This window comes from Pipistrellus kuhlii, unplaced genomic scaffold (assembly GCF_014108245.1).
Source record: "Pipistrellus kuhlii isolate mPipKuh1 unplaced genomic scaffold, mPipKuh1.p scaffold_m20_p_2, whole genome shotgun sequence".
Classification (NCBI taxonomy): Eukaryota; Metazoa; Chordata; class Mammalia; order Chiroptera; family Vespertilionidae; genus Pipistrellus; species Pipistrellus kuhlii.
Window position 1 is genome coordinate 3,962,764 of NW_023425515.1, and position 26,140 is coordinate 3,988,903.

A 26,140-nucleotide genomic window follows, 5' to 3' on the forward strand; every position below is an offset into this window, starting at 1 on the left:
TAATAACCAACTGGTTGATGAGAACTCTTCAGAGTCAAGATTATGTGCATAAGATGTCCTCTTCCGTGCCCTCCCACCCCTCCCCCATCCCCCGCCCCATCCCTCCATCTCCGGGGCACTGAGGCAGAGACAAAGGAGCAGTCTGGATATTCTGATAGAAGCGCAAATTGAAAACTGCTCAACTGAAATGAATTAGTGCAAAGAAACAATCGATTCAGGGGATTGGGCACTTGGCAAATTAGCTCCGCAGAGAACTGGCTTTTGGCGATTGCCAGAGTGACTTCAAGCAGAAGCCCATAGGACAGCCAGGTGGGACTCTCCTGTGGGGTCGGTGGTTTCCAAGCCTCCCCCCCAGCCCCCCACTCCCGCCCCCATCCCCCATCCCCCCAAGCTCGGGGAGGGCCCCAGGGCTGGAGGGATGGCTTCCCAGCTGGGTAATCACTCCCTTTGAAGCAGCTGAGTAATGTCCTCTGGAAACGAAAAAATGGAACATGCTGAAAGTTCAGAGTTTGGAAGAGATTACGTTCTGAAGAAATGCGTGGAAATGGGTGCTTTCCAGACAGAGCCTTGGGTGGCCGGGAGCAGGAGGAGCCTGGCTGGGGAAGGTGCTCATGGGAGAGAGGGGCAAGGATGGCTTCTCCTCCAAGGCATCCACATTGCTTAGGAAATGAGCGCGCTTATTATGTGGGTCCCAATGTGCACACACACGCGTGTATATGCACACAGGCACGCACACACCACTTGCCTCTCCTTCCCTGGAGTTTTCCATTTTCTCTGCTGCTGGGAAGGGGCTGGGAGGTGCTTCCCGTCTTCGTTCACTGTGACACGCTGTGCTCAGCACATCCCCTGCCCCGCAGCCCCATCCGCACAGCGGGTCCCCCCGTGAGATGCCGCTCCCCCCGATCCGCCATACACACGCACGCAGGGCCCTCCTGCCACCAAGTCTCCCAGGAAAATCCCTCCATCAGAAACCCATCTCCTTCCAGGAGTGAAGTGTCCGTTATCAAAATGCAAACCGGGAGACGGGACGCCACAGCCCGAGGTGACTTCCAGCAGACAAGAACACGCCAGCAGACAAGAACATGCCAAAACCGCCTCCGATCCTCCGGGAGAGGGAAATGACAGCCAGGGAGGGAGGGAAGCCGGCCTGGGCCTGTCTGGCTGTACAGGCAGAAGCAAGGATCTCTAGAAGAATGGGAAATGGTTGGGTTGGAAGCTTTGTAATGATAAAATAAATAAATAAATAAAAAAGGTGAGTTAACACATTATTGACAATTTAATGGGAATTAGTCTCTGATCATGTCTAATGGCCACTAACAGGAACGTCCCCGATCCCCGAGGGAGCCAGCCAAACCCTGTGTCCCCCGGGAAGGGCCACCATTTCATTTCTTCACAGCCCTTGAGAAACTGCTGACTGAGGGAGAAGGGGACCGGGAGGAGGGGATACAGAAGTGGGGGCGGGGAGGGAGGTGGCAGGGACGGCTCCCACAGCACCAGCCACAGGCTTTTCCGAGGCCCCTACCTGTATTGTTCCCCATTTTCCTGGATTTAGCTTTTCTATCTCATTTTTCTTTCTACTATTTGAGAGTTGTACACTTACCCTATTTACTGGTGCCATTCACACTCAACTGTATACAAACTCATTAGTCAACAGAGCCAAATATCAACAGTACAATGATTGGAATTTCTCTTGAGAGCCAAATTTTTTAAACTTCAACTATATAGGTAGGTACATTGTTATTAACTTAATTAGGGTACTCCTAAGCTGGCCTTTGCTAAAAACTCAAGGGGCCAAAGAGCCGCATGTGGCTCAAGAGCCACAGTTTACCCACCACGGCTTAAGAGTAACAAAGGAGAGCTATGGGGGGTTAAAAAAAGAAACAATTATATTAATCTGAACAATAAAGATTAAATTTAAAAAAAAATAGTAACAAAGAGAAGTTACAAAATCTGCCCTCTTGCCAAAGGCAAATATCTTTGGATCCTTTCATTTGTGTGTTTCTGTTGCCCAGAGTTTTGGGGTCCACCTTGGTGTCTAAATGGCCGCATTAAGCTGTTACCGTTGTGTTATTTTCTATAGTCGGTGCTTGTGTCTATTCACCCAGGTTCCCCCTGTCTTTCTCCACCTCTCCTTCTGCATCTCTGCTTCCTTCCTCGGACGGTGAAGTTCCTCTCGTGGTAAACTCCCTTTGTTTTCTCGTCTTTGAGAATGTCTCTATTTCGTACCTCAGGAAAGAGGTTTCAGCCAGGTTTGCCCATCCTAGTTGGCAGTTAGCCTTTTCCTCAGCACTTGGATCTTCCTGCCGCCTTCCCGCCGCCCACATTGCCGCTGAAATGTCAGCTGGCCGTCCGTAATTGCCACGTGTCACTTAGCCTTTCTCTCTGCACGCTTTTAAGATTCTATTTTTGTCTTCCAGCAGGAAATGGCTAAAGTGGGAAAGCCACAAACAGAGGAACAAGGCACAGATCAAGCAAGAGAGAAAAAATGAAGATGAACTTAAATGTGAAATGAACTTGAATTTGACCTCTGACGGTGGGCAGCACAGGTAAGATTAAGACGGAGGAGATGAGGGGACACAGCATGGCGAGGGGAGGGTGGTTATGGGGTAAATCATGCATGGCTTCCACATGTCCCTCTGGTCTGTGCCTGTCTGATCTGTCCCGTGGTTCTGAATGCTGCCAGAAGCTCCCAGGGTGACAGCGAGGGGGGTGGGGGGCATGTGGTGTCAGCATGCTGGATTACTGGCGAGGCCGACCTTGATCACTAGGCTGAGGGGGTGTCTGCCGGGTTTTCCCATCACAAAGGCCTGGTTTCCCATTTGTAATGAATAAACACCTCAGAGGAGACACTCGGAAACTGGGCAGATACCCTGTTGTTCCCCAACAGGGTTTGGCGGGCAGCAACCATTTCTGCGGTGTTAGCCTCGCGGTGATTTTGTATTTCAGTCCTTCCTTCTACGTTGCTAATTGGGATTCTTCTGTAAGGACAAGCTGTGCCTTCTCCATTTCTTTGTTTACTCTCCAATGACTTGTTTGCATCAGGATGGGTTCATGGATATTCGTCATGCTATAGCTTATTATCCAGGCCTGCCCTCATTTATTTTCTTGCTCAAACTGTTCCATCTTGGGCCACCAGGAGCTCCTTCAGGTTGGTTCCTGCGTTCTCTCAACAACCCCATCCTTTTGAAGCACATCCTTCTTTTCCGGTTCCACAAAATGCCCAGCCTCCGCTTGTATTGTTCCTGCCCCGCTTCTGGAATCAACTACTTCTCCGAGGACCCCTGGCTTCTTACGCAGGCACACGTCGGTGATGCTGTGGCGTCGGTTCCAGACACCGCAGTGAAGCCAGTATCGCGGGAAAGTGAGTCTCGCAAGGGAGTTATAATCTTTTCGTTGGTGGGAGGTCTTGCCTTCCATTTATTAAACACACATCTGGTCAACTGCAAATAATTTTTTTTTTTTTATTACGCATGCTAGAATTTATTACAGATTCGAATCCAGGCTCAAACCTTGGCTGACACAGCAGCCGGCAAACACCCAGGTGAGAACCCCGATGGAGGGGCAGTCCCCGCAGAGCGCTCACACAAAAACACAGACAAACACACACCTACCGAGGCCAGTCAGGCTCTCAGAATTGGGGTCCCTCATGGTCCTGGCTGGGGATTCCAGACGAATTCATGATCCCCAAGGACCACCAGGGAGCCGAGTCCAATGCAATAAACAAAAGAGCCTTCTCCATGCTAGCATGGGCTGTCCCACTCACGCCGGCAGCATGGCGGAAGCCAAATAAAAATTTTTTAAAAATTTAAATGCCACACCCATGAAATGAACAAGGCATGCCCACAGGGATGCCTGCTGGCCACGGTCATGCTCAGTTGGTTCCTCCCAGTGGCCAATGGGCTCACACAGGCTGCATGCTGGGGAGCAGCCGAGGCAGGGGCATGGGTGCCTTGTTCCTGACCTTGGTGGGAGGGCCTTAGGCTCTTCACCAAGTACAATGTGGACTTGAGCACTCAGGTATATAGATTTTATCAGGTCAAACATGGATCCATTGGCTGCAAGCAATGTGAGTGTACTTAATGCCACTACACCTCACACTTAAAGATGGCTAAATGGGCCCTGGCTGGGTGGCTCGGTTGCTTAGAGCGTCGTCCTGTACACCAAAAGGTTGTAGGTCCAATTCTTGGTCAGGGCACATGTCTGGGTTGTTGGTTTGATCCCTAGTCAGGGAACAGACAGGAGGCACATACCCTGATCTAGGCACAGATGGGAAGCAACTGAGCAATGTTTCTCTCTCTCTCTGAAAATCAATAAAAGACATCCTCCAATTAGGATTTTGTAAAATACTTTTTTAATTCATTTCAGAGAGGAAAGGAGAGGGAGAGAGATAGAAGCATCAATGATGAGAGAATCATTGATTGGCTGCCTTCTGCAGAGCCTCCACTGGGGATCGAGCCCACAACCAGGCATGTGCCCTTGACTGGAATCAAACCTGGGAACCTTCAGTCCGCAGGCCGACGCTATCTACTGAGTCAAACCAGCTAGGGCAGGATTTTTTTATTTTTTTTTTTGGTAGGCTAGTCCTGGCATGTGTTGTTCAATGGTTAGAGGGCCAGCCTTCAAACCACAGGGCTTCCGATTCCATTCCTGGTCAGGGCACATGCAGGAAGCAGCCAGTCAATGTCTCTCTCACATTGTGTTCTCTCTCTCTCTCTCTCTCTCTCTCTCTCTCTCTCTCTCTCTCTCTTCCCCCCCCCCCTTCCTTCCCATTGAAAAGCAATGGAAAAAATCATCCTCAGGTGAAGATTAACAAAACAAACAAAAAAAGGTAAAATGGTAAATTTTATATGATGTGTATTTTACCATGACTTTTTTTTTAAGTACCCCTCATTCCATGTTTTCTTGGGTATTTTTTATCAAGGACATTGAATTGTGTAAAAGACTGATATATACAGACAACTGTATACACTTTCCCTTAGACGTGCTCATACAGGGTGCTTTCCTTACTTTTCAACGCCTGGAGCACTGTACACCATTGGGACTCTGCTCCATGAAGTGACAGCTTCCCCATGAGCATGTGGCCTGGGCTCCATGGCTCTCCCTACCGGCGGACTGATAAACACACCATTGTCCCCACCTCACCTGTGCAGTGAGCGGCTTTCCAACCAGCGCCAGTCAGGGAGCATCTCTCGCTTACCTCCATCTGTGGCGGTGGCCTCCAGAACCTTTCGAATACATTTACCTTGGTTCAAGTTCAAAGCATGTTTCACACCAGAGGTCAGCCCAGAAGGACCTTGCCCGAGCAGGACTGTAAACCAGACTGGATCTTGCCCGAGCAGGACTATAAACCAGACTGGATCTGGTAAGTCTAACCTGTCAGGCATTAAACAGACTGCCATCTCCTCTTCGGGAGTCACAGTAAGAAAGCTAGAGAATGCTAGGCCTGCGTGGCTCAGTGGTTGAGCATCGATCTATGACCCAGCAGGTCACAGTTCAGTTCCCAGTTAGGGCACATGCCTAGGTTGCAGGATCAACACCCAGTGTGGCACATGCAGGAGGCAGCCGATCAATGATTCTCTCTCAACATTGATGTTTCTATCTCTCTCCCCCTCTTCCTTCCTCTCTGAAATCAATAAAAATATATTTAAAAAGAAAAAAGCTGGAGAATTGAGGCAAATACCCACATGATCTCAAGTCAAGGGCAGTATCTTCCTTGTTCGCTTTGCAGGACAAGCCACTGGGGCCAAAATGTGTGAAGCAGCGCCTTTGCGACGTCCTAAAAGCCACTCCACTACCTTCCATCCAACCCCTGAGCCAATGACTTAGGACGGATGTCACTATCCCTTTGATCTCTCAGCTGATGGTCATGTGAGCCAGTCACCTCCAAGGACAGACCTCAAAGGGTCGGCCCCGAGCTGCAGGCACACAGGAACTCTTATCTTGTCTTTCTCACTGTCCTAGCCACGGGTCCTCTGCTCTTTTCTCTCCATCTTCCGTCCCAGTCAAGCCAGCAAAACACAGCCCAGAGGAGCCATGAAAACAGCTTTATTTTTTGGGGTTTTTTTTTCACTTCTTTTTCACGTAATTGAAACCAGCAAAACATAATACTCAATCAGGGCTTGTAATTTTCTGCCTCAACCACTGAGAATCCTACAGCATCCCTTCAATTCCATCTCACCAGTAAAAAGCCAGCTTTACAGGGGGTGGGGGACCTACATGGCTTTTTTTGTTGTTAATCCTCACCCAAGGATATTTTTCCAGTGATTTTTTTAGGGAGAATAGAAGAGGGCGACACAGAGAAACATCGATTGGTTGCATCCTGCATGTGCCCCAACCAGGGCCTGGCCTGGGGAGGAGCCTGCAACCAAGGTACATGCTCTTGACCAGAATTGAACCCTACCCTTTAGTCCACAGGCTGATGCTCTATCCACTGAGCCAAACCGGCTAGGCCCTAACTGGCTTCTGATGTGGAAATCAGTCTTCCCATAAGTTCACTTCCCACCAGCCTCTGGTCGCCACCTCATATCAGGTGGACCTGTTTCTGTCCTCAGTCCCACACTCTGTCTCCCCTTCATAAGGGGGGGCATTTCAAAAGTGGAGGGAGTGGAGAAAAACCTTCCTGGTACCCAGAGAGCACAAACAAAAGGATGAATAAATTTGACTATGAAAAAGTCTGTATTAAGAGAACACTGAAAAAGCCAAATCAAACTGGAAAAAATTTGCAATTCATACAGCAGGTGTAGAGTAAAAAGATCACCTTCAATCAGCCGTCCTCTAAAAAGAAAAAAAAAAAAGCAACTGTGCAAAAGGGACTATAAAGAGCATTCAAAGAACAGATGCCCAACCCTTAGCTGGTTTGGCTCAGTGGATAGAGCGTAGGCATGAATACTGAAGGGTCCCAGGTTGATTCCTGTCAAGGGCATATGCCCAGGTTGCAGCCTTGATCCCCAGTAGGGGGCATGCAGGAGGCAGCCAACTGGTGATTCTCACTCATCATTGTTTCTCTCTCTTCTTCTCTGAAACCAATAAAAATGTTTTAAAAATAAATAAAGAGACATCCTAACTCATTTGTCACAAGATAAACATAAATTCAAATCGCAACAAGGACCATGGGAGACAATGGTGAGGAACCAACCTCCCACTCAGCTGCTTACCCTTGAGGATCTGGGCCTGGAAAGGATGCTGACCGCAGCCCAAGGAGGACAAGCCAAACAAGGGGAGACCGACTGGATTTGGGAGGCCGAGGCAATTCGAATTTGGGACAGAGCCTGCAAAGGGGAGCTGCACAGATAAGGCAAACCTGCCAAATGAGCATTAAAAAGAGGGCATAAAGTAGCTCATTCATAACCCCACCTAGGCTTTATTTGTTGAGACTATTTGTGCTGTACTGACTTAGATGAACTGTGTTGTCACAATTATTTCACCTGCTTTTTAAACACTTTGCAAAGCTGGAATGCTTCCAACTACATATGGTTCAGAATGTATTTCCATTGAAATCCAATGACTTGGGGTTGGATTTTTTTTAACTAATTTCTTTTTTAAAAAGTTTTTAGTTGATTTTTAGAGGGAGAGAAATAGAAACATCAATGAGAAGAACATCATTACTCAGCTGCTTACTGCACACCCCCTCCTGAGGATGGTGCCCGCAACACGGGCATGTGCCCTGACCGGGAATTGAACTGGAGACCTCGTGGTTCTGGGTCAATGCTCAACTGCTGAGCCACACCGGCCAGGCTGGGGTGTTTTGATTTTTTTAAGGGCATATGGTCTACAAATAGCCCACTTTAAGTATAAAGGCATACATGTTAAAAAAAGGGTGAAAAGGGAAATTCCATGCTAACACACATCGAAAGAAAGTTGAAGTGGCTACATTAACATTATTTATATTGTACTTCAGAGCAAAGAACAGAACTGGAAATAAAGAGAGGATGTTTCATGAAGATGGGGTCATTCCTCAAGATAACAAATCCCCAAGTGTGTACAAACCAAATATCAGAATATTTAAATCCATGAAGCAAAACCAGGAAGACAATGGAAAATTAGGTAAAACTACACTTACAGACATTTAAATGCTGTTTTCAATAACAGACGTGCACAAAATGAGGAAGATGGTAGTTTTCATGTTGATATCACCAACTTAATCTAATCCACATTTACAGAACACTACTCCGGCCAACAACTCAGACACATTCTTTCCAAGGGCACATAAAATAACCACCATTTGTGAACAGAAAACAAAGCTCAGTAAATTTTAAAGGAATGAAATCAACATATATCCTAAGACCACCATGGAATTAAAACCAGAAACCAGCAACGAGAAGATAAAAGAATCAAATGTCTGAAAATTAAACCATACATCCAAATAACCCACAGATCAAAGAAATAGAAGGGAAATTAGAAAGAATACATGTCAGCACATAAGGGTTCGAGGAAATGGTGCTTCAGAGGAACCCACGGTGTTCTGTGTACAGAAAGCAGCTCTTCCAAGACGGCTCAGTCCGGGTGGTCCGTCGCTGGCTGTCGGCACGAGATCCCAGCTCCTTGCCATGCTGACCTCCTCACAGGCTGCTGGAGTGTTCTCAGGACCTATGGCTGGCATCCCCCAAAGTGGGCCATCCACGCTGTTTTTAAGGTGACCTTGCCCAGAGCAAGGTCAAGTTTCAGTTTGACAGACAGGTGGGCAGCTTCACTGATTCCCATGCTCTCAGGTTTGTGGCTTTGCCAAATTCAACATCATCACCTCAAACGTAGAGCATGAGAACGCACCAGATGTTACGTGCTGTGGAGGGTTAGAATTAACAAGGATAGGAGCATCGTCCAAGCTAAACAGAACTGTGGGCCAGCAATCCCACTCCTAAACATACAGCGGACAGAAATGTTTACATATGTTCCAAAGACAAGGACCAGAATGTTCCCTGCAGCCAGTTTGGAAACAATTCAAATGCCAGCTGAGGTAGACTGGATACACGGTCGTATTTCCGCATGTGGGAATACTAGGCAGCAAGAATGAACAATGTACAACCGTGCAGCAGTATAAAGGAATCTCACCCAAACACCTGAGCCAAAGCAAACTAACCTGTTAAATCGCCCGACCTTCACTGGGGAGGGCGGAGAGGGGTGTAAGAAGGAACTTGGGGACCTCTCAGCTGTGGGTAAATGTCCTGTTTCTGGTGGAGACTGTTACATGCGTGTCCAATGAAATTTCAGTTTGTGCATCCCAGATGCCCTTCTTGTATACTGCACTTGAATCAAAATGAAAAAAGAACTAGAGTCCTTAGAATTAAGAAATATAACCCGATTTTTTAAAATCAATAAATGTGGTGGGCCCTGGCAGAGTAGCTCAGTTGGTCAGAGGATCGACCTGGTATGCCAAGGCTGTGGGTTTGATCCCAGTCAGGACACATACAAAAATCAACTAATGAATGCATAAATACGTGCAACAAGCTCATATTTCTCTCTCTCTTCCTCTCTCTAAAAATCAATCAATTGAAAAAATTTAATATTAAAAATACAGAAATAAATGAGTTGGGACAAAGCTCAAGGAATCTCCCCAAAGTAAAGCAGGTAGAAACCAAAAAAGAATCAAAAAAGTGAGAAAAGTACCATTAGGAGTGTGTGAGAAAACCAAGGGATTTAAAACCTTTGCCCAGTCAGTGTGGCTCAGTGGCTGAGTATTGGCCAATGAACCATTCATATTCCTAGTCAGAGTACATGCTTGATCCCAGTGCAGGGGGTAAGAGGGGAGGGGAAGCATGCAGGAGGCAGCCAATCAATGATTCTCTCATCACTGATGTTCCTCTCTCTCTCTCTCTCTCTCTCTCTCTCTCTCTCTCTCCCTCTCTCCCTCTCTCCCTCTCTCCCTCTCTCCCTCGATCCCTCGATCCCTCGATCCCTCGATCCCTCCTTCTTTTGATCTTTTACAGACATTTAAAACTGTGAAAACCATTCTTAGCTCGGAGGCTGTACAACCAGGAGCGGACGGGATTTGGTCTGCAGGCCAGTTTGCTGACCAGTCTTAAGCCACGGCATTAACTAGACCAAACCTAAATTTCTCCTAAAACCAAGAATTTCAAAGCAGTTTTATGAGAACACCCTGGGCCCAACGCAGTGCTAACAGGCAGCCCCTCCTGCGGGGGAACCATGGCCCGGGCAGCCCCCTCTACCCTGGGGGCCCCATTTCACCCCACCCCCCCTCCGCCTGAGCACCACCCGCTGCTCCTGACCCCTCGCTTGGGGCTGCTCCTGAGGGAAGCGATCCTGAGCAAGCACAAATAGTAGTTTTCAGATCAAAGAAAAAGAAGGCACTTAGGGAAAAGTGAAGCACTCCGGCTTTGATACACAGAACGATTTGTTTCCACGGACCTCATGAAACCCACACCGAAGAACGCTTTCTTCAAATCAAAGCGTGAGCTGCTCAGTCACAAACAGTACACTCATCAAACACGGCTTTGCTCAGTGCATTCTGAAATTAGTTCCACATGCTGCTGCTAAACACTTCAGAAGCTGCAAAAGCTCATCTTTATTGATTGGCGATTTAATTCCGCTGACACCCTGCTCTCTGTGACGTGTGCCCAAAGTTCAAATCAATCAATGCACGTGTCATCAAGCATTTCCCTGCAGATCTCCCATTCTACATGTGCTCGTGTCCTGAGACAGTCCAGTTCTCCGCTGCGCCCGCCAAGCCTGCACGCCTGCAGCCGAGCAGGAGCCCTCGCTGCATGGGGCGGACACATGCCAGGCTGGGGGGGCACTGAGACTCCCTGCTGCTCAGGCTGACGGCCTGTGTAGGGAACAGCGCTGCGGAGAGTGCCATCCACCCTCCAGAAAGACCGCTGATGGGAAAATGCAAATGCCCCTCACGCCACTGTGACACCAACTGTATGGACTCCCTGGAGGGAAGGGTGCATTATGGGAAGAGCAGAAAAACCAACCAGTGCCAGGGAACGGTTCTCAGGTCCCCCACCATGAAGATGGAGTGCTTCCCGGCACCGAGCTGCTCACCTGCAGGTCTCTCCATCCGGCTTCCGGGCAACCAGAGGATGCTCAAGACACCTCTGCTCAGCGACAGAATGTTCTAGAGCCCGGGACACCCTCAGTTACTGGGCCAGCCCAGGAGTCTGGGAGCTGTATGGACCTCACTGCCACCAAGCGGAGTAGGCAGTGATGTGCCCCTTTCCCTCACAGGGAGCTGCTGGCAAGGAGGGGGCAAGTTAAAGTTTCTCTGCTTCTCGAGGTCAGAGCCATCACCAGGGCTAGGATGAGCCACTCCAGGACGCCTCCCCGGCCTTCACCTTCTTGGTCTGCCCGTTGGGCCCAGGGGGCGGGTTCTTATGCCGCTTCTTTCGAAGCTGCTGTTGCAACCTCTCCTCTTTCTTCTTCAGGTAAGTGGTCACGTTGTCAAAGGTGGCCTTGTACAGGCTGCTAAAGCCCTCGTCCACGCTGGCAGCGCCTGTGCGGGGGGGAAAAAAGAGTGGATGCCAGTGGGACAGTGACGCAGGACATCGTGGGCCACCGCCTCTAACGGCGGGATCTGATGGGCCTGCCAGACCCTCCTGCAGCAGGGAATCCACCCAGTTTCTGTGGACTCCGGCACCTTCTCCAAGGTGACTCTCACGAGGCCCCCACTGGTAACCGCACAGCTGGATCTGACTCACTTTTAAGAGAACACCAACTCCCGCTATTCCTGAGACCCCTCAGCTGGTGGGAACGCCACAAGGCCCGTCAAGGATGCACAGGCCTGACCTTCATCGGCCCGCAGGAGTGACATCCCAGCTCTCTCGGGTGAACTCACCTTCCGCATGCCCTCGCCAAGCTCCACCGGCCTGCACTGCAAGCAGGTGTTCATCTGCAGAGCCTCTTAGGACAATTAAGCTCAGCTCGGGCCCAGCTGCATGAGGCCCCATACACCCTATATCAGTGTTTCCCAACCTTCTCTCATGATGAGAATCACCTGGTGGAGTTGTTAAAACACAGATTCCTGAATCAGTGTCCTAAAATCTGCTTTGTCGATGTTTCCCAGAAACACAGGCCGGCCCTCACCTTCCAGCATGGCCCAGTGCCCGCGGAGCTGCGTGCAGACGGTCCTCACCGCGGAGTCTTCAGGCACAGGCTGGAGGCAAAGGGAAAACCTGCATCAGAAGGTGCTGCCGGCACAATGGGCAGACCTGCGGTCCGGACTGTGGGCCTGGGAAGACCCTGTGAACCTACATGAGACCAGGTGAAGCCGGCTCACCGAACACAGCAGCCACATCTTGTCAGGATAAAAGCCATGGCACGAGGGCTGCTGGCACCTCACGTACTGGCTTGTTGGCTGTGACTTTATCTACGAAGCCTGGCACTCTGTTCTCTGCCACTGTCCAGATAAAACCCCTGTAAGCTTCAGTGGTTCTTGAGGCCACTTGGCCAAGCGAGCGTCTGTGAGGACAGGAAAGGCACGCTTTTCCCATCCTTCCCCACGGCAGTCCTGCCAGGCACGGACAGGGAGGAGAGGACGCCCCACTTCAAGGATGTGGGGATGACTCAGAGAAGGGGCGGGATTCACACTCTTCCTCCAAACCCAGCGGCTCCTCTAACCAGTGGGGCCACGGCCCCAGGCGCAAGGCCATGCTAAGCTGCAAACTTAAGGATGACACAAGTATCAGCTTCTCTGGTTAAAATTAACAAAATAAAATAAAACAAAAAGTGTGACCAGGACAGGAACAGAGAAAACATGCCAGTTTGGGATGGTGAGCCTCCCAAAAGGCCACCGCAGGCTCAGGACACTGGACAAGATAGCCGAGGACCCAGCTCGCTTCTCCCAGGTCACAAGTCCCAGGACCCACCCACTGGCATCAAGGCTCGGTCAGCTGAAAGGTGTGAGAGCTCTGGCCCTGCCCCCGCCCCAGGCTCAGGGGAGAGGGGCCCCGCACAACTCACCTGCCACTGGCCGCCCACAGGCCTGCAGAGCACGAGGGGGGCTTCCCGGCAGTCCTGCAGCACCCACAGCCCCCGGCTCTCCTCGAAAGCAACGTCCCACACGCTGTGCTGGAAAGACAGCTGCTGCTTGTACACCAGCTGCCGCCCGGGGGCCTCCAGCTGGAAGATGTAGACCACAGGGACACTTCCCGCGAGAAAGAGAGGGCGATCATTACAACTCCCACAGCCCACACCGCCAGCAGCTCAGCCTCAGCCGGGCCTGCCCGAGCCAGAGACACTTTCTGGCTGCAACTGCACAAGACCCTGAGTTAGAAGCACCCCCTAGACCCTGAGCCACTGAGGTAAGGAACATCCGAGTCACCAGTCCTGGGGTCACTTGTTACACAACAAAGACAGCCAATACAGAGCCAGGACAGCCCACCTGCAGGCAGCGGACAGGACACTTCCTGGAGGCACTCTCACCGTCTCTAAAACTGCGCCCTTATTTCCAAGACAAGCTAAGATGCCCTCCCTAGACTTGTTATGAGGACAAGTGAGGAGCAGAGAAGATGCTCAGGAGGAAGAGCTAAGGGATGTGCTACCTAATCCATCTCACCAGCCAATGGCCTTCAGGCGGGTCTATTGAGACCGCTCCCAGCGGGACTGACTGAGGCAGCCTCTGCCACAATCCACCCTTAGAGAGATTGTGGCCCGTCCGAGGCCTTACGTCCATTAAGCCGTGGGTTTAAACAGCTTGTCAAAGACTGCCTGCCTCTGGAACCCTCACCCACAAACACAGCAACCTCAGAAAGGGAGACACACACCCCGCCCCCACAGGGAGCTGTGGTCCCAATACACCAACCAAAACCTCCGATTTAGGAGACAGAATGGGGCCAATGGAACAATCCATGCATTCCCTCCCTTACGGCTGGAGGGGACCAGAGCAGTGAGCTTACCGATCACACAGCAGCGCCACCCAGCTGTCCCGGCTCCAGTAAGCGATCCTGGATGCGGCAAACCTCTGCAAGGAAAGCAGCAGCTTAACTGCATGTCATGGACCAACGCTGGCCTGTACTGCTCCCACTGAGCACGTGCTGCAAGACTGAGCTCCCGGATGAGAGAGAAAACAGTGTCACAACTTTCTGCAAACTACAGGGGGGAAAAGAAAGGCAAGGCCTTGCCCGGCCTGTGTGGCTCAGTGATTGAGCATCGACCTGTGAACCAGGAGGTCACGGTTTGATTCCCAGTCAGGGCATATGCCTGGGGTGGCAGGCTTTGATGTCCAGTATGGGGTGTACAGGAGGCAGCCGATGAGTGATTCCCTCTCATCATTGATGTCTCTCTCTCCTTTCCTCTCTGAAATAGATAAAAGTATTTTTAAAAAAGAAAAAACAGGGAGGGGGGCAAAAAAAAAAATCAATAAAATATATTTTAAAAAATAAATAAATAATAAATAAATTAAAATTTAAAAAAAAAGAAAAGGGCTGATTTCCTGTTTCACAGTAACGCCCACATGCTGGGCACGTGGCAAAAGCCTCTCCATGGTCTGGCCCTCCCTCCGGACAGCAGAATGTCTCCAAAGCCAACGGAATCGGTCAAAAAGCAAGAACGAAGGGAACAGAGAACACAAGTGGAAAAGAAGGGGACTGTTCAGAACAGACACAATCGCCCTACAGGTGCCCACAAGTCCAGCAAGAATGAGACACTGGGCACCAGTCAGAAATGGAAAGGAAAGGGCCTGCATCCAAAGGCCCGAGCAGCCAGGCGCTGAGGCAGGGCTGCCCCCGGTCCTGCAGGCCGGCGCACCAGCCGGCCGGTGTTCCCTTTAGAAAGAGCTCACATCAACCTCGCTGCTGGAGCACCAGGGTCAGTGAGGCACACAGATGAGGAGTCAGCAGGAAAAAGTCAGGCCTGTTTGCTGCAGCTTCCATGACTGCAGAGAGCCAGCAGGAGGTGCCGTAGGGCCACAGAACAGCTGGTGCTCACCTAGGGGGCCGAGGGACCTTGGCCTGGGTCAGGCCCAGCCTGCCCCCTTTGAGGGCCTGTGAGGGCAGCTGCCATAGTGTCTCAGAGCAGACAACGGAAATGAGAAGCCAAGCCGACAAGCCCTGCACTTCACACCCAGGTCTTATCAGACATGCGGGAGAGCAGATTCCACATGGGGCTGCAGGGGAAAGGGCATGGTGCCCTGGGGACAGGCAGAGGGTACCCAGCTCTGTCGGCCTGAGTAGACGTGACAGTCCTTCCCTCCCTCCCCACCGGGCCTCTGGGAAGCTGGCAGGGCCCTCCACATGTGACCAGCCTGGACCCTGGCTGCACAGAACCAGCTCAGGAGCATCAGAGCTGGGTGTCCACGAGCACAGAATCCTCGGCATTCTGAAAGGCAGCCCACACTTTTCCCTGGAAATCTCCGTGGCAACCAAATACCCAGGCAACCTGAACTGGGGGGGTCATGAGGTTAATCCATGACGGACAACAGAATGCTGGGTGGGTACCAGCCGGCCGCCCACTGATAAAACCACAGGCAGGCTCTCTGCTCTGGCCCCACTGTTTTTTCCATTTCCAAGTGGATTAGAGGCCTTTCTATAATTAGTTGTTCAAATGCAAACACGGTAAGAATATAAATTATTGCCCACTTACTTGACTAGCTGCCTAGAATTTGAAATACATGATTTCGCCCAAGCTGGAAAAGTTCCAGCTGCACTAACAGCAGAGAAATGTTTCCAACATAGAACGTTTTTTCTTCTCTATATCCGAGTGCCTGGAGAGGCGCCCTGCAGCCCCCAAACCCAGACAAATGCGGTTACCTTGTCGCTCCAGGGCCCCGCTGGCTCCTGCAGGCTGGTCAGGTGACAGCAGTGCAGCTCTTGGCCACGTCTGTAGTCCCAGAGCCTCAGGGTGCAGTCCTGCACACAAGGACAGGTCAGCAGACCTCTCAGGGCATGGCACCCTCCCAAGCACCCAGGCTTCCCCAGGTCGTGGGGATGGTAAATGGGATAATGAACGGCTCTTTGCTCTAAAGTAGGGGTGTCGAACTCAATCAGAGAAGGGGCCAAAATCTAAAATCCAGCCTAAATCGCAGGCCGAATGGTTTACTGAACAGTTATAAACTGTCATTGTAATGGAAACACAGCGGAGTGCAGTGATGACAGCGCGGTGCGGGCCACAGTGCAAGGCCTGGCGGGACGGATTTGGCCCGCGGGCCTTGTGTTTGACACATGTGCTCTAAAGAGTCATGCAAGTCATTCAGAAAAATGGGCCTGGCCAGTGTAACTCTGGCTGAACATTGACCTATGAACCATCATAGCACATGGTTCAATTCCTGGTCAGGGCACAAGCCTGAGTTGTAGGCTCAATCCCTAGCAGGGGGTGTGCAAGAGGCAGCCAATTAATGATCCTCTCATCACTAATGTTTCTCTCTCTCTCTCTCTCTCTCTCTCTCTCTCTCTTTCTCTCTCCTTCTTCCTTCCTCTCTAAAATCAATAAAAATACATTTTAAAAAATATTTTTAAGAAAAAAAAGTATTTTTATAGAAAGAAAAATGGGTAGCCACACACAGCAAAATGAGCAAAGGACACATGGCTTCATGATGTCACATGCCAGGCTATATTGGGGACATATATGCACACATATGAGCATACACATGGGCACATCAATGATCAGGCATTTGCACGAGGAGAAATACATGGGATACTAAGCATGTGCCAGCAGCAATGGTGACCAAATCCAGGTCCCTGTAAGACTCAGAAAGGGTTCCTCTTCCTCTACCAACTGTTTGAAGTGAGATCACAGTGTTATTACAGATGTAACTATAGCCCTTAGAACGGACTCCCTGCACAAGACCCTCTAGCTCTACACACACAGATCTATGTACACACAGCCAGGTTCACAGCCACAGCAGGAGCAAGGCCCAGCCAGCTCTAAAATGCAGAAAACAAGCGCCACCTAGTGGCCGGCCACCAGTGAAAAAGGAACACTGACTTCCAAGCCACGACTGGGAACAAAGGACAAGCTCATGGCTGCGAGCACGGCTCCTGCTCCGTCACCACAGGGGAACCCAGAGGGCCCGTGACAGAGCGGCACTCACCCCGGATGAGGACAGCAGCAGCTCAGGGTGGTCGGGCACCACGAAGATGCGGCTCACGAACCTGCAGCACAGAGAAGCAGAGTGAGCCACCGCTGCTGTGACCGCCGCACGACCCGTCACCTCCGAGACAAGCCTGAGCTCCCAAACCCCTGACCGCCAACAAAACTGATGATTAACATGTAACGTGGCCGTGTGGACAGTGATGCGGAGGCTGGGAGCTCGCTGGCGTGTCTTCTCAGGAACCCAACAACACAACAGCCTCCACCACGGGCCCCCAGACCCAATGAGGCCCAGCCACCCTGCTGGACAGCCCCGTGCTCCTCAGCTGCCCGCACACAGCACCAGCCACCTTCCATGCCGGGGGTGGGAGGGGGAGTGGAAGGGGGGACACGGAAGACCGTAGGGGATGGAGGAGCAGCAATCCGCCCAGGGGCCAGGCTCAGACCAGCTGTCCCTCAGCCTGAGGAATCACCCCGCCCCAGACACCAGCCCAGGCAGAGGAGACTCACTCGGTGTGCCCCAGGCAGAAGGACTCGATGTTGTGCGGTGCCAAGGCCCAGCTCACCCGGATCTTCTCGTCCCGGTCGGCGGTGAGGATGTAGCGGTCGTCAGGACTCACGGCCTGTGCGAGGGGTGAGAAAGGACAGATCCAGTCACGGGACAGCCAGCGCCACTCCCCTCCACCCCCCCCTGACCTCTTATCTCCAGCCCCCATTCCATATCCATGAAGAACCATCTCAACACAGTTCCTGACTGCCACCCATGGCTTCCTGTCTCCCAGGCCTTCCTGTCTTCAGCACCGGAGTCATCTCTTCTCACTCCTATTTCACTGTCGCCAAGTCCTGACTCCCCCATTATACCTGCGTGTCCTCGTGGGAACCCGCCCATGGCTACAGCTCCTGGCTCAGAAGTTGGGAGGACACCATAGAGATGCCCGCGAAGCCTGAAGGATGAACTCTGACCTCGTGACTGCACCCCTCCACCGCATCACCCTGACCTGGGCTGACCTCACATCCGGAACCACCCAGCGCCTTCCTCACTCGCCCTGCTGTCAGCCTCATGTCCCTGGATCCCAATCCTCCTGCTCATGTATCTGCAGAGGCTGTCCCTGCCACTGGAGGACCCGCACCCACCCAGACGCCCAGCGCATACCCCCGCCCCTACCCCCGCCCCACCTCCTTCTGAGCCCGACCACAGCAGAGTTAATAAGCACTTTGACCACCACATACCACATCCAGCAGCATTGACAGGTGCCCAAGTTCAAGTTTTCCGCATTCATTCGGCTCCAGCACTGAAAAGGAGTAAACGTCCCCAGACTTGTCTGCCACCAAAAGCTTCTCCTCAGAGGCCGTGAAGGTCAGGGCCGTGCACCTCCTCACCACGGTCCTAGGAGGCCAGAGAGATGCCCCAGGCTGGCTGACAGACTGACACCGGTCAATGCAAGAGCCTGCAACAGCCCTGCAGGCCGTGCGCCCAGCATGTGGAACTGGTGTCAGCCTGAAATGGAAACTAAGCCTAAAGGAATTACGACCCTGACACACCATCCACACAGGCCCCTGTGCTTCTGAGGAGCACAGGGACACGGACAGAAAGACCGGAGGGCACCGCCCAGGCCTCGCTGCCAGAGGAGCCAGCAGGCCTGAGGACCGCAGGTGGGAGCACAATACACATGGCAAAAGCAATGACAAGAGAGACAATCAGGCTCCGGGTAAGATCCCTCAAAATTCGCCCAGCCCTGTGATTCAACAATGGCTGTGCCCATTCTAATAAGCCACCTAGGCAGCTGTGACATCCCAGCCGCACGCTCTGGAGCAGCTAGAACAGTCCTCCAGAGTGCTGGGCTGGGATCCAAGGAGCTCAGCCACCCGAGAATCCAGCCCCACCTTCACCCCACCCCCCACACAGTACCCCTCCCACCAGCTCCTGCCAGACTCCGCATCATGTCCCTTTGTCTCGCACCAGATGGCGGCTTTCGGCTGCTCAGGCTAAATTGGGCCTGGCCATGATTCCAGGATGCAGCTGGGCCTTACAGAGTAGGTTTAGGGGTTTGGGTCCAGGGGAGTCGGGTAGCAGAAGGGAGAGGAAGGGCACGTCATAGGACAGGACAGTTAGGAGGCCTCTGGGCTTGCCCAGGGGAAAGTACCCTGGGGAAGGCAGAGGCCACAGCAATCTTCCGCCTACACAGGGTCTCCTACACAGGGTCTGCTACACAGCGCCTCAGCACCCTCCCCTCCCTTCATGGAGTGCCTGGGTTCAAAAGCTCCCCCACAGCACACATCCCAGCAGCCACTCCTCCATCTTCAGACCCTGTGGGTAGAACAAACCCAGAGCTGAAGTCCAGAGGCTCTGCCTTTTCCAGGGGCTTTTATCATTTGATGACAGGTGTTTTACAAAATGGTGTGGTTTCGTGTGTAAGACTTCTCATGAATACAACAGAAACATAAAATACCAAAATAGAAAACATCATGTCCTCATTTTTTATTCCAAAAACCTTGTTTTTCTGGCCTCAGTTCTGAAGTCCTTCTGACTTGCCCAGTTCACAGGTTCCCTGCCCTTAGTCACTCTAAACTTTACCTTGAAAAATGTCATTGCTACCCTTAACTTCCTTCTCAGCTTTTCCTCGGAACTCCAAGGTGAAGTTTAAAGCAGCTGCAGTAGGACGTGCCCGCGGGAGAGCTGTCAATTCCCACAGCGGGACCCAAAGCAGCTGTCCTCGCCTCCCGGACCCCATCCACGCCGACGCTGCCCTGACCAGGTCCTGCCGCACAGAGACCACAGGCCTGCAGCAGACATGGCCCGGGCTTTGGAAAGTATGCCGGCACCACAAGCGCCGGGAACAGGCTCACCCGCCTCCACAGCCCTGAGCGGCTCTCTCCAGCCGAGCTACCGAAAGGCCATGTGAAAGTACCGGTGTGTGGGCTCCTCTACCTCGAATGAGAACCGAGTCCCCTGATACATAACCAAATGAGAAGGGAGCAGCCCAGGGGGGAAGCAAAGCTCACTCTGAGAAGCCAGAGCACAAGACACTGGTTCTGAAGAATAGCCCTGACCGGTGTGGCTCAGTGGTTAGAGCCAAAGCCTGCGGACTGAAGGGTCCCAGGTTTGAATCCCGTCAAGGGTATGTACCTTGTTTGCGGGCACATCCCCAATAGGAGGTGTGCAGGAAGCAGCTGATTGGTGTTTCTCTCATCAATGCTTCTAACTCTCTATCCCTATCTCTTCCTCTCAGTAAAAAAAAAAAAAAAAAAAAAAGAAAAAAAATTATATATATCTATATATATATATATATATATAGATATATAGATATATAGATATATATATATATATATATATATTTTTTTTTAAGAATAAAATATGCTCCCCTCACTCACACTTTCGTAAACAGGACACCAGCTTCCTTCTATCAGACTGTCTAGTCACAGGTTCCACACCCCCTGTGCTGGCCAGGGTGGGAAAGCACCTTACACCTGGGAGGCGGAGACAGAGCCCTTGGGAAGGAATCTGGGACTCTCTACCTAGATTACAAGTGCACCTATCTTTTGACCAGACGATTCATTTTTGGGACTTCTCCTACAGATAAGTGAGATTTATTATGTTCGGGAACACCAGGAGACACCAGGGACACAGGCATAGGCACAGGCACAGAGGGCCGGTGCTGAGGAGGCGGTAAGAGGACAGCCATCTACAAGCCAAGGAGAAAGGCCTCCGGGCAAACCCTGCCGACAATTTGATCTCAGAATCCCCACACCAGACTGTAAGGAAGCACTCTGGGTTTTTCACGCTGTGGTGTTTGTCACGGAGGCCCAAGCAGAGGAAGACAGCTACCATCCTCTGTGACTGCTCTCTCTGGCTTGCTTCTCTCTGACTTGCTTCTCATCCTCACATCCCTCTCCTTCCCACAGGCTGAGGGAGCACTTCACAACCAAGGCCAAGTCCAAGGATCTGTTTGAGAAGCTCAGTCAGACCCAAAGGCCCCTTGTAGTATTTACCCCAAATCCTGAAAGCACATATCTTCTAGAATCTGAACACTGGCTAATGTCCAGGCTATTTGGGCAAGGAGATGCTGCCTAACAGGTCTTTCAAGTTAAGGATGATGTGAATTCATAGCGGTCAGCTACAAAAAGCGATTCAGTATCAATTATAACCTGCATACATGGCAGCAAACTTTTATGTTACTCTTCTACGGGGAAATTCTAACAGCCTGTGGGGAGAACTGGAGCGAGGTGGAGATTTACAATTCACTGTACATCCTATATCCTTCTGTTTAATTTGTCTTTTAAAACTGTTAAGTCATCTATTACGGTCATCTATTGCCTGATATATGAAAACACATATGAGATAAAAATGGAATACTGTTACCAGGCTTTATTTTTAACCTGAATGGAACACAGGGCAGAGAGGGTATTCCTTGCTTGTGATGTTACCTGGAATTTGGCTTTTTATTCTTCTCTTAGGAAATGAGATGAAATAAAAATTTTAAAAGCATAGCTGTCCCCTATGGGGACACAAAGGGAAATTCCTTAATCTTGGTCATTTAGTAATTCAAACATTACAACCGGCATGTGTTTTCCCTGATTATCAAGGGACACTTAAACCCCGCAGCCTCGGGGAAGACAGAATGAGGGGACAGGGCTGACTCTGCCCTCCCAAACTGACTGGGATCAGCTTCCAGGCTCCTGGCCAGGAGCTAAGAGCGAGAACCATGTCCCCACCCCTGTCACAGGCCCTGGGCATACAGCTACGTGTTAGTTGCGTATTAGAATCGTCACAGTCGCTACTGTTATTGGCAAGCAAGTGTAAGTTGTGTGTTCAACAGGGTAATTATTCAACGTTAGCATTTCATACCTGACACTCAGACATTGCCATGGTTTTGTACGGAAAAGAATCAGACGCTTACTGTCATCAGTTAAAGCAAAATAGCTGCCAGACTTGGAGAAGGTGGACGCCAGGATCGTGTCACTCCCCTTCTCCACGGGCTGTCCGTCCTCCCTGAAAAAGAAGGAGAACGTGAGGCCTCAGCTGAGAAAGAAGGCTGCATCCCTCTAGGCCAGCCCTGTTCCTCTTTACTGTGAACAGAGGTAGAAAACGCCTGAGGTTCATGCAGCCAGACTACAGACCTGTTAGGGGGCGTGGGAGGTTCACACAGTCTAATGTTTAAGGAGTAAGAGCTAACTGAACAGGACAATTTCAGTGTGCACACCAAAATAAAAAGAGCTGAGTTGGAAGGACCCAAATGGTCCACTCCCTCATGGACTGGAGGCAGGAGCCCAGCCAGTGTGGCACAGTGATTGAGTATCAACCTATGATCCAAGAGATCCCAGTTCAATTTCCGGTCAGGGCACATGCCCAGGTTGAAGGCTCCTTCCCCAGTAGGGGGTGTGCAGGACGCAGCCAATCAATGACTCTCTCTTATCATTGATATTTCTATTTCTCGCTCCCTCTCCCTTCCTCTCTGAAATAAAAAATATTTTTTTTAAAAAAAAGACCAGAGGCAGGGATTAAATAATAATTTTTAAAAAGCTAAGCCACAGACGAGACCGGTCTGGCTCAATGGATAGAGCGTCGGCTTGGGGACTGAAAGGTCCCGGGTTCGATTCCAGTCAAGGGCATGTACCTTGGTTGCGGGCATATCCCCAGTAAGGGGTGTGCAAGAGGCAACTGGTCGATGATTCTCTCTCTCATCGATGTTTCTAGCTCTCTATCTCTTTCCCTTCCTCTCTGTACAAAATAATAAAATATATTAAAAAAAAAAAAAAAAAAAAAAAGCTAAGCCACATGACCAATTCTAGTAAAGAAAGTCACCATATAAAATCATCACACTTGCCCTAGACAGTTTGGCTCAGTGGATAGAGAGTGGGCCTGCGAACTGAAAGGTCCCAGGTTCGATTCTGGTCAAGGGCACATGACCGGGTTGTGGGCTCCATCCCCAGTAGGAGGCCTGCAGGAGGCAACCAATCCATGGTTCTCTCTGATCATGGATGTTTCTATCGCTCTTCCTTCCTCTCTGAAATCAATAAAAATATATTTTAAAAAATAAATATAAATAAAACCATCACACTCTGCTTTTCTTACCTTTCAATTAGCTAAGTTAATTTCATGCAACTGCCCCCAATGCACTTAAAACTGATCGCCTTATTTCAAAGTGCCAATAAGATCATTATTGACAAAAACTAGTTAAAAGTACTTAGAGCCGAAACCGGTTTGGCTCAGTGGATAGTGTCAGCCTGCGGACTGAAAGGTCCCAGGTTCGATTCCAGTCAAAGGCATGTACCTTGGTTGTGGGTACATCCCCAGGAGGGGGTGTGTAAGAGGCAGTTGATCAATGATTCTATCATCGATGTTTCTCTCTATGCCTCTCTCTTCCTCTCTGTAAAAAAATCAATAAAATATTTTTTTTAAGTACTTAGAAAAGTCCTAATATTCTTAATGCCTAATTCGAAAATTCCACATTTCTTTCCTGAGATACCCAGTTTTCTACGCAGCAAGGGAAAGAGAAAGGAAGAGCTCAGTGAGGAGACAACCATCTCCTTCTTAGACTGTCAGGTCCCACCACTCAAACCATGAATCGAGTCCCGAGGAGGCTTCCCCACTCTCTCACCCTTTATTTTCCTGTGACTTCTTTTCCGCAGTACTGCAATCATATGTGAAGAGGCTGTCGTCTTCATCACTGAAAAAAAATAAAAAGATTTTTTTAAGTACTTTGTTAATTAAAATGTTCATTTCTTTTATTTCCCTGGAACAGACAAATATTGGCCTATTCATTAAGTTAAGGGTCTCAGCCACAACTGTCTGGGTTCGCTACCTCAGGCAACAGTTATGGAGCTTTATCCGCCTCATCTCTATTCGGGTTCGCCATACACAGCTGCCACGGTCCTGCACAAAAATCCGCTTAGTAAAACAAGTGAGAACAAAAGTCAAAGAAGTATTCAGCACTAGCACATCCATGTAAAATGGTTATGTTGGAAGAAGTGTGTTCTGATATTGTTTTCAGTGGGTTTTTTGTACCCAGATTTAAAACTGCTATTTCTGTATCACCTACCCAAAAAAGCACCTCTGGCTGCCAAGCACTGACCAATATAGGAGCCACCCATGTTCCCCATGACACCCTAAGTTCTCTGCTATATATCTTGCCGCTCCTCACCTCCCCCTCACCCCTTCTGGAACACAGAAGGCATCTTGTACAAGCGTATAGCTTTTAAAGTGACTGCCCTTTAAACTCTTCACAGAGAGCACTGGAGCAGAGGAAAGAGTAGTCCTCCAAGTCAGAAACTGTGGATGTCTCCCTGTGGCACGTGTGAGACGCTGGGAGCCTCGAAAACAAAGTAATCTGGGATACGTGACAGGTTGGTGTGTAAATGTAACACTGAGTTGGGAGTTCTGAAACCAGGACACTGAACAGTGAGCAAGGATAGTGCATTTGTTAGGCGCGTTGTCCACTTCAAGCATGAGAATCAAAACCCTGAGAAAAGAAACAGGGGTGGAGACGGACCACTACTAACATCCCTGAGGCTCCCGAGTCAAGAATAAGGGAGCAACAAACATTTCCTGATTTAAAAATCCCAAGTGCTGCCGAACCCGGTTTGGCTCAGTGGATAGTGCGATGGTCTGCGGACTGAAAGGTCCCAGATTTGATTCCGGTCAAGGGCATGTACCTTGGTTGCAGCACATCTCTAGTGGGGGGTGTGCAGGAGGCAGCTGGTCGATGTTTCTCTCTCATCGATGTTTCTAGCTCTCTATCCTTTTCCCTTCCTCAATGTAAAAATTCAATAAAATATATATTTAAAAATCCCGAGCGCTGTGTACACGCTGGGGCACCCTAAGGAAAGCAAAAGCAGAGCTGGGTGAAGGGCCACCAGGGAGGTGAGCGCTGCGGGCTCCGAGTGCACCCGCGAGTAAGGAGTGGTCGCTGAAGACCCTCGGATCCTGAAGAGCGAGTAGGGCGGGGTCGCTAGATGCAGAGGAGGGAGAGGAAGCGAGGCATCACGCAGGGCGAGGGAGACCAGAGGAGTGCGCCCGAGTCAGCCCCTCCAACCAGGCTGCCTCCCTCCCACGCTCCGATCTGGTGGGCGTCCCCGGGACCCCGCTTTGGCCCCATCCAACCCCCATCGCTGGGTCCCACCTGGCCCCCTCAGAACCCAGCCCAGAGCAACCAGACCAGCCATCGAGGGGGCGGGGCCCTGGGCAGGTGGCCCGGGGAGCGCCCGGGCGGTTCTAGGGAGAAGGGCTGGAAGGAATCGGTGCAGGCCCGCAGCCAGGCCGAGGGGGCAGCGGGGGGCCCCGAGTAGCGGCGGGACTCCCGCGGGGGCCCCCCGGCACGAGCGCAGCCCGGGCGCAGGGAAATCCCCGGGGTCTCCAGGCCCCGGCGCGCGCCCGCGGCCCGGCTCCCCGCCCCGAGGCCGGACCCTCACCTGCTCGCGGTGGTGGTGGCCAGGAAGCGGCTGCCGCCCCGCACCACCAGCGCCTGCCCGCACACAGCCAGCCCAGCCGAGCCCGCCATAAGCCCCGCCGCCGCGCCAGCACCCACGTGCGCCGCCCCGCGCCTCCGCCCCGACCGCGCCGGAAAGTGACGTGGCGCGCAGGCGCAGGCGCAGCGAGGTGACAGGTCACCGGTGACAGCGCCGACCCCGCGCATGCGTAGAAGGTCTCTCTCTCTCCATCCTCCAAACAGGGTTTCCTGTCTCTAGGCCTGTGTTTGCCAAACTTCTCTCATGATGAGAATCACCCGGTGGAGTTGTTAAACTACAGATTCCTGGATTCCCAACTAAGAAGTGCTAAACTAGAATTTTTGGGAACCTATAGATAAAACTGTATTATGCAGTTTTTGAGACATTCTTTTTAATTTGTAGACGGCACATACGTAAGTGTATATCTTAAGTCACTTTTAGAACATTTTTCTCCGATAGCGAGAGCCAAGCCTCTGTCCCAGTGAACGCAGGTGATCTCAGTAGCTTTGGGGGAAAGTAAGGACTAACTTTGCAACCGAGGCAGCAGTCGGTAACTAGTTTGTGGGCTGAGACTCCAGTCCCTCACACACTCACCCCGTGGGCAAGGGGAGGGGCTAACATCCATGCTAAGAACTGGCATGGAGGGAGGGTTTGAGAAGCGTATTGTAGATCTTACTTACAGATCTCCCAGTCCTCACACCGATGCTAACCAACC

At 51.0% G+C, this 26,140-nt stretch overlaps 1 protein-coding gene across 4 annotated transcripts; it reads right to left on the minus strand.

Annotated features, from left to right (window-relative positions):
* Positions 1-10,490: 10,490 nt before the first annotated feature.
* WDR4 (WD repeat domain 4) lies at positions 10,491-25,538 on the minus strand. 4 transcript variants are annotated; one of them, XR_006742303.1, is made up of 12 exons: positions 25,390-25,538; positions 23,580-23,648; positions 21,827-21,970; positions 18,211-18,367; positions 17,491-17,603; positions 16,982-17,042; positions 15,702-15,800; positions 13,851-13,915; positions 12,916-13,099; positions 12,233-12,463; positions 12,040-12,109; positions 11,377-11,449 (listed from the first exon to the last, which is right to left on the minus strand). XR_006742303.1 is itself a non-coding variant. In XM_036445915.2 (11 exons), the coding sequence occupies exons 1-11, from the start codon at positions 25,476-25,478 to the stop codon at positions 11,253-11,255; spliced, it is 1,248 nt and encodes a 415-aa protein (XP_036301808.1). In that variant the 5' UTR covers positions 25,479-25,538; the 3' UTR covers positions 10,491-11,252. The 4 variants fall into 4 exon arrangements, 3 of the variants coding, with proteins under 3 accessions (XP_036301808.1, XP_045441228.1, XP_045441229.1); XM_036445915.2 differs by lacking the exon at positions 12,233-12,463 and having other exon boundaries at positions 10,491-11,449; XM_045585272.1 differs by lacking the exons at positions 12,233-12,463; positions 15,702-15,800 and having other exon boundaries at positions 10,491-11,449.
* Between the last annotated feature and the right edge of the window lie 602 nt (positions 25,539-26,140).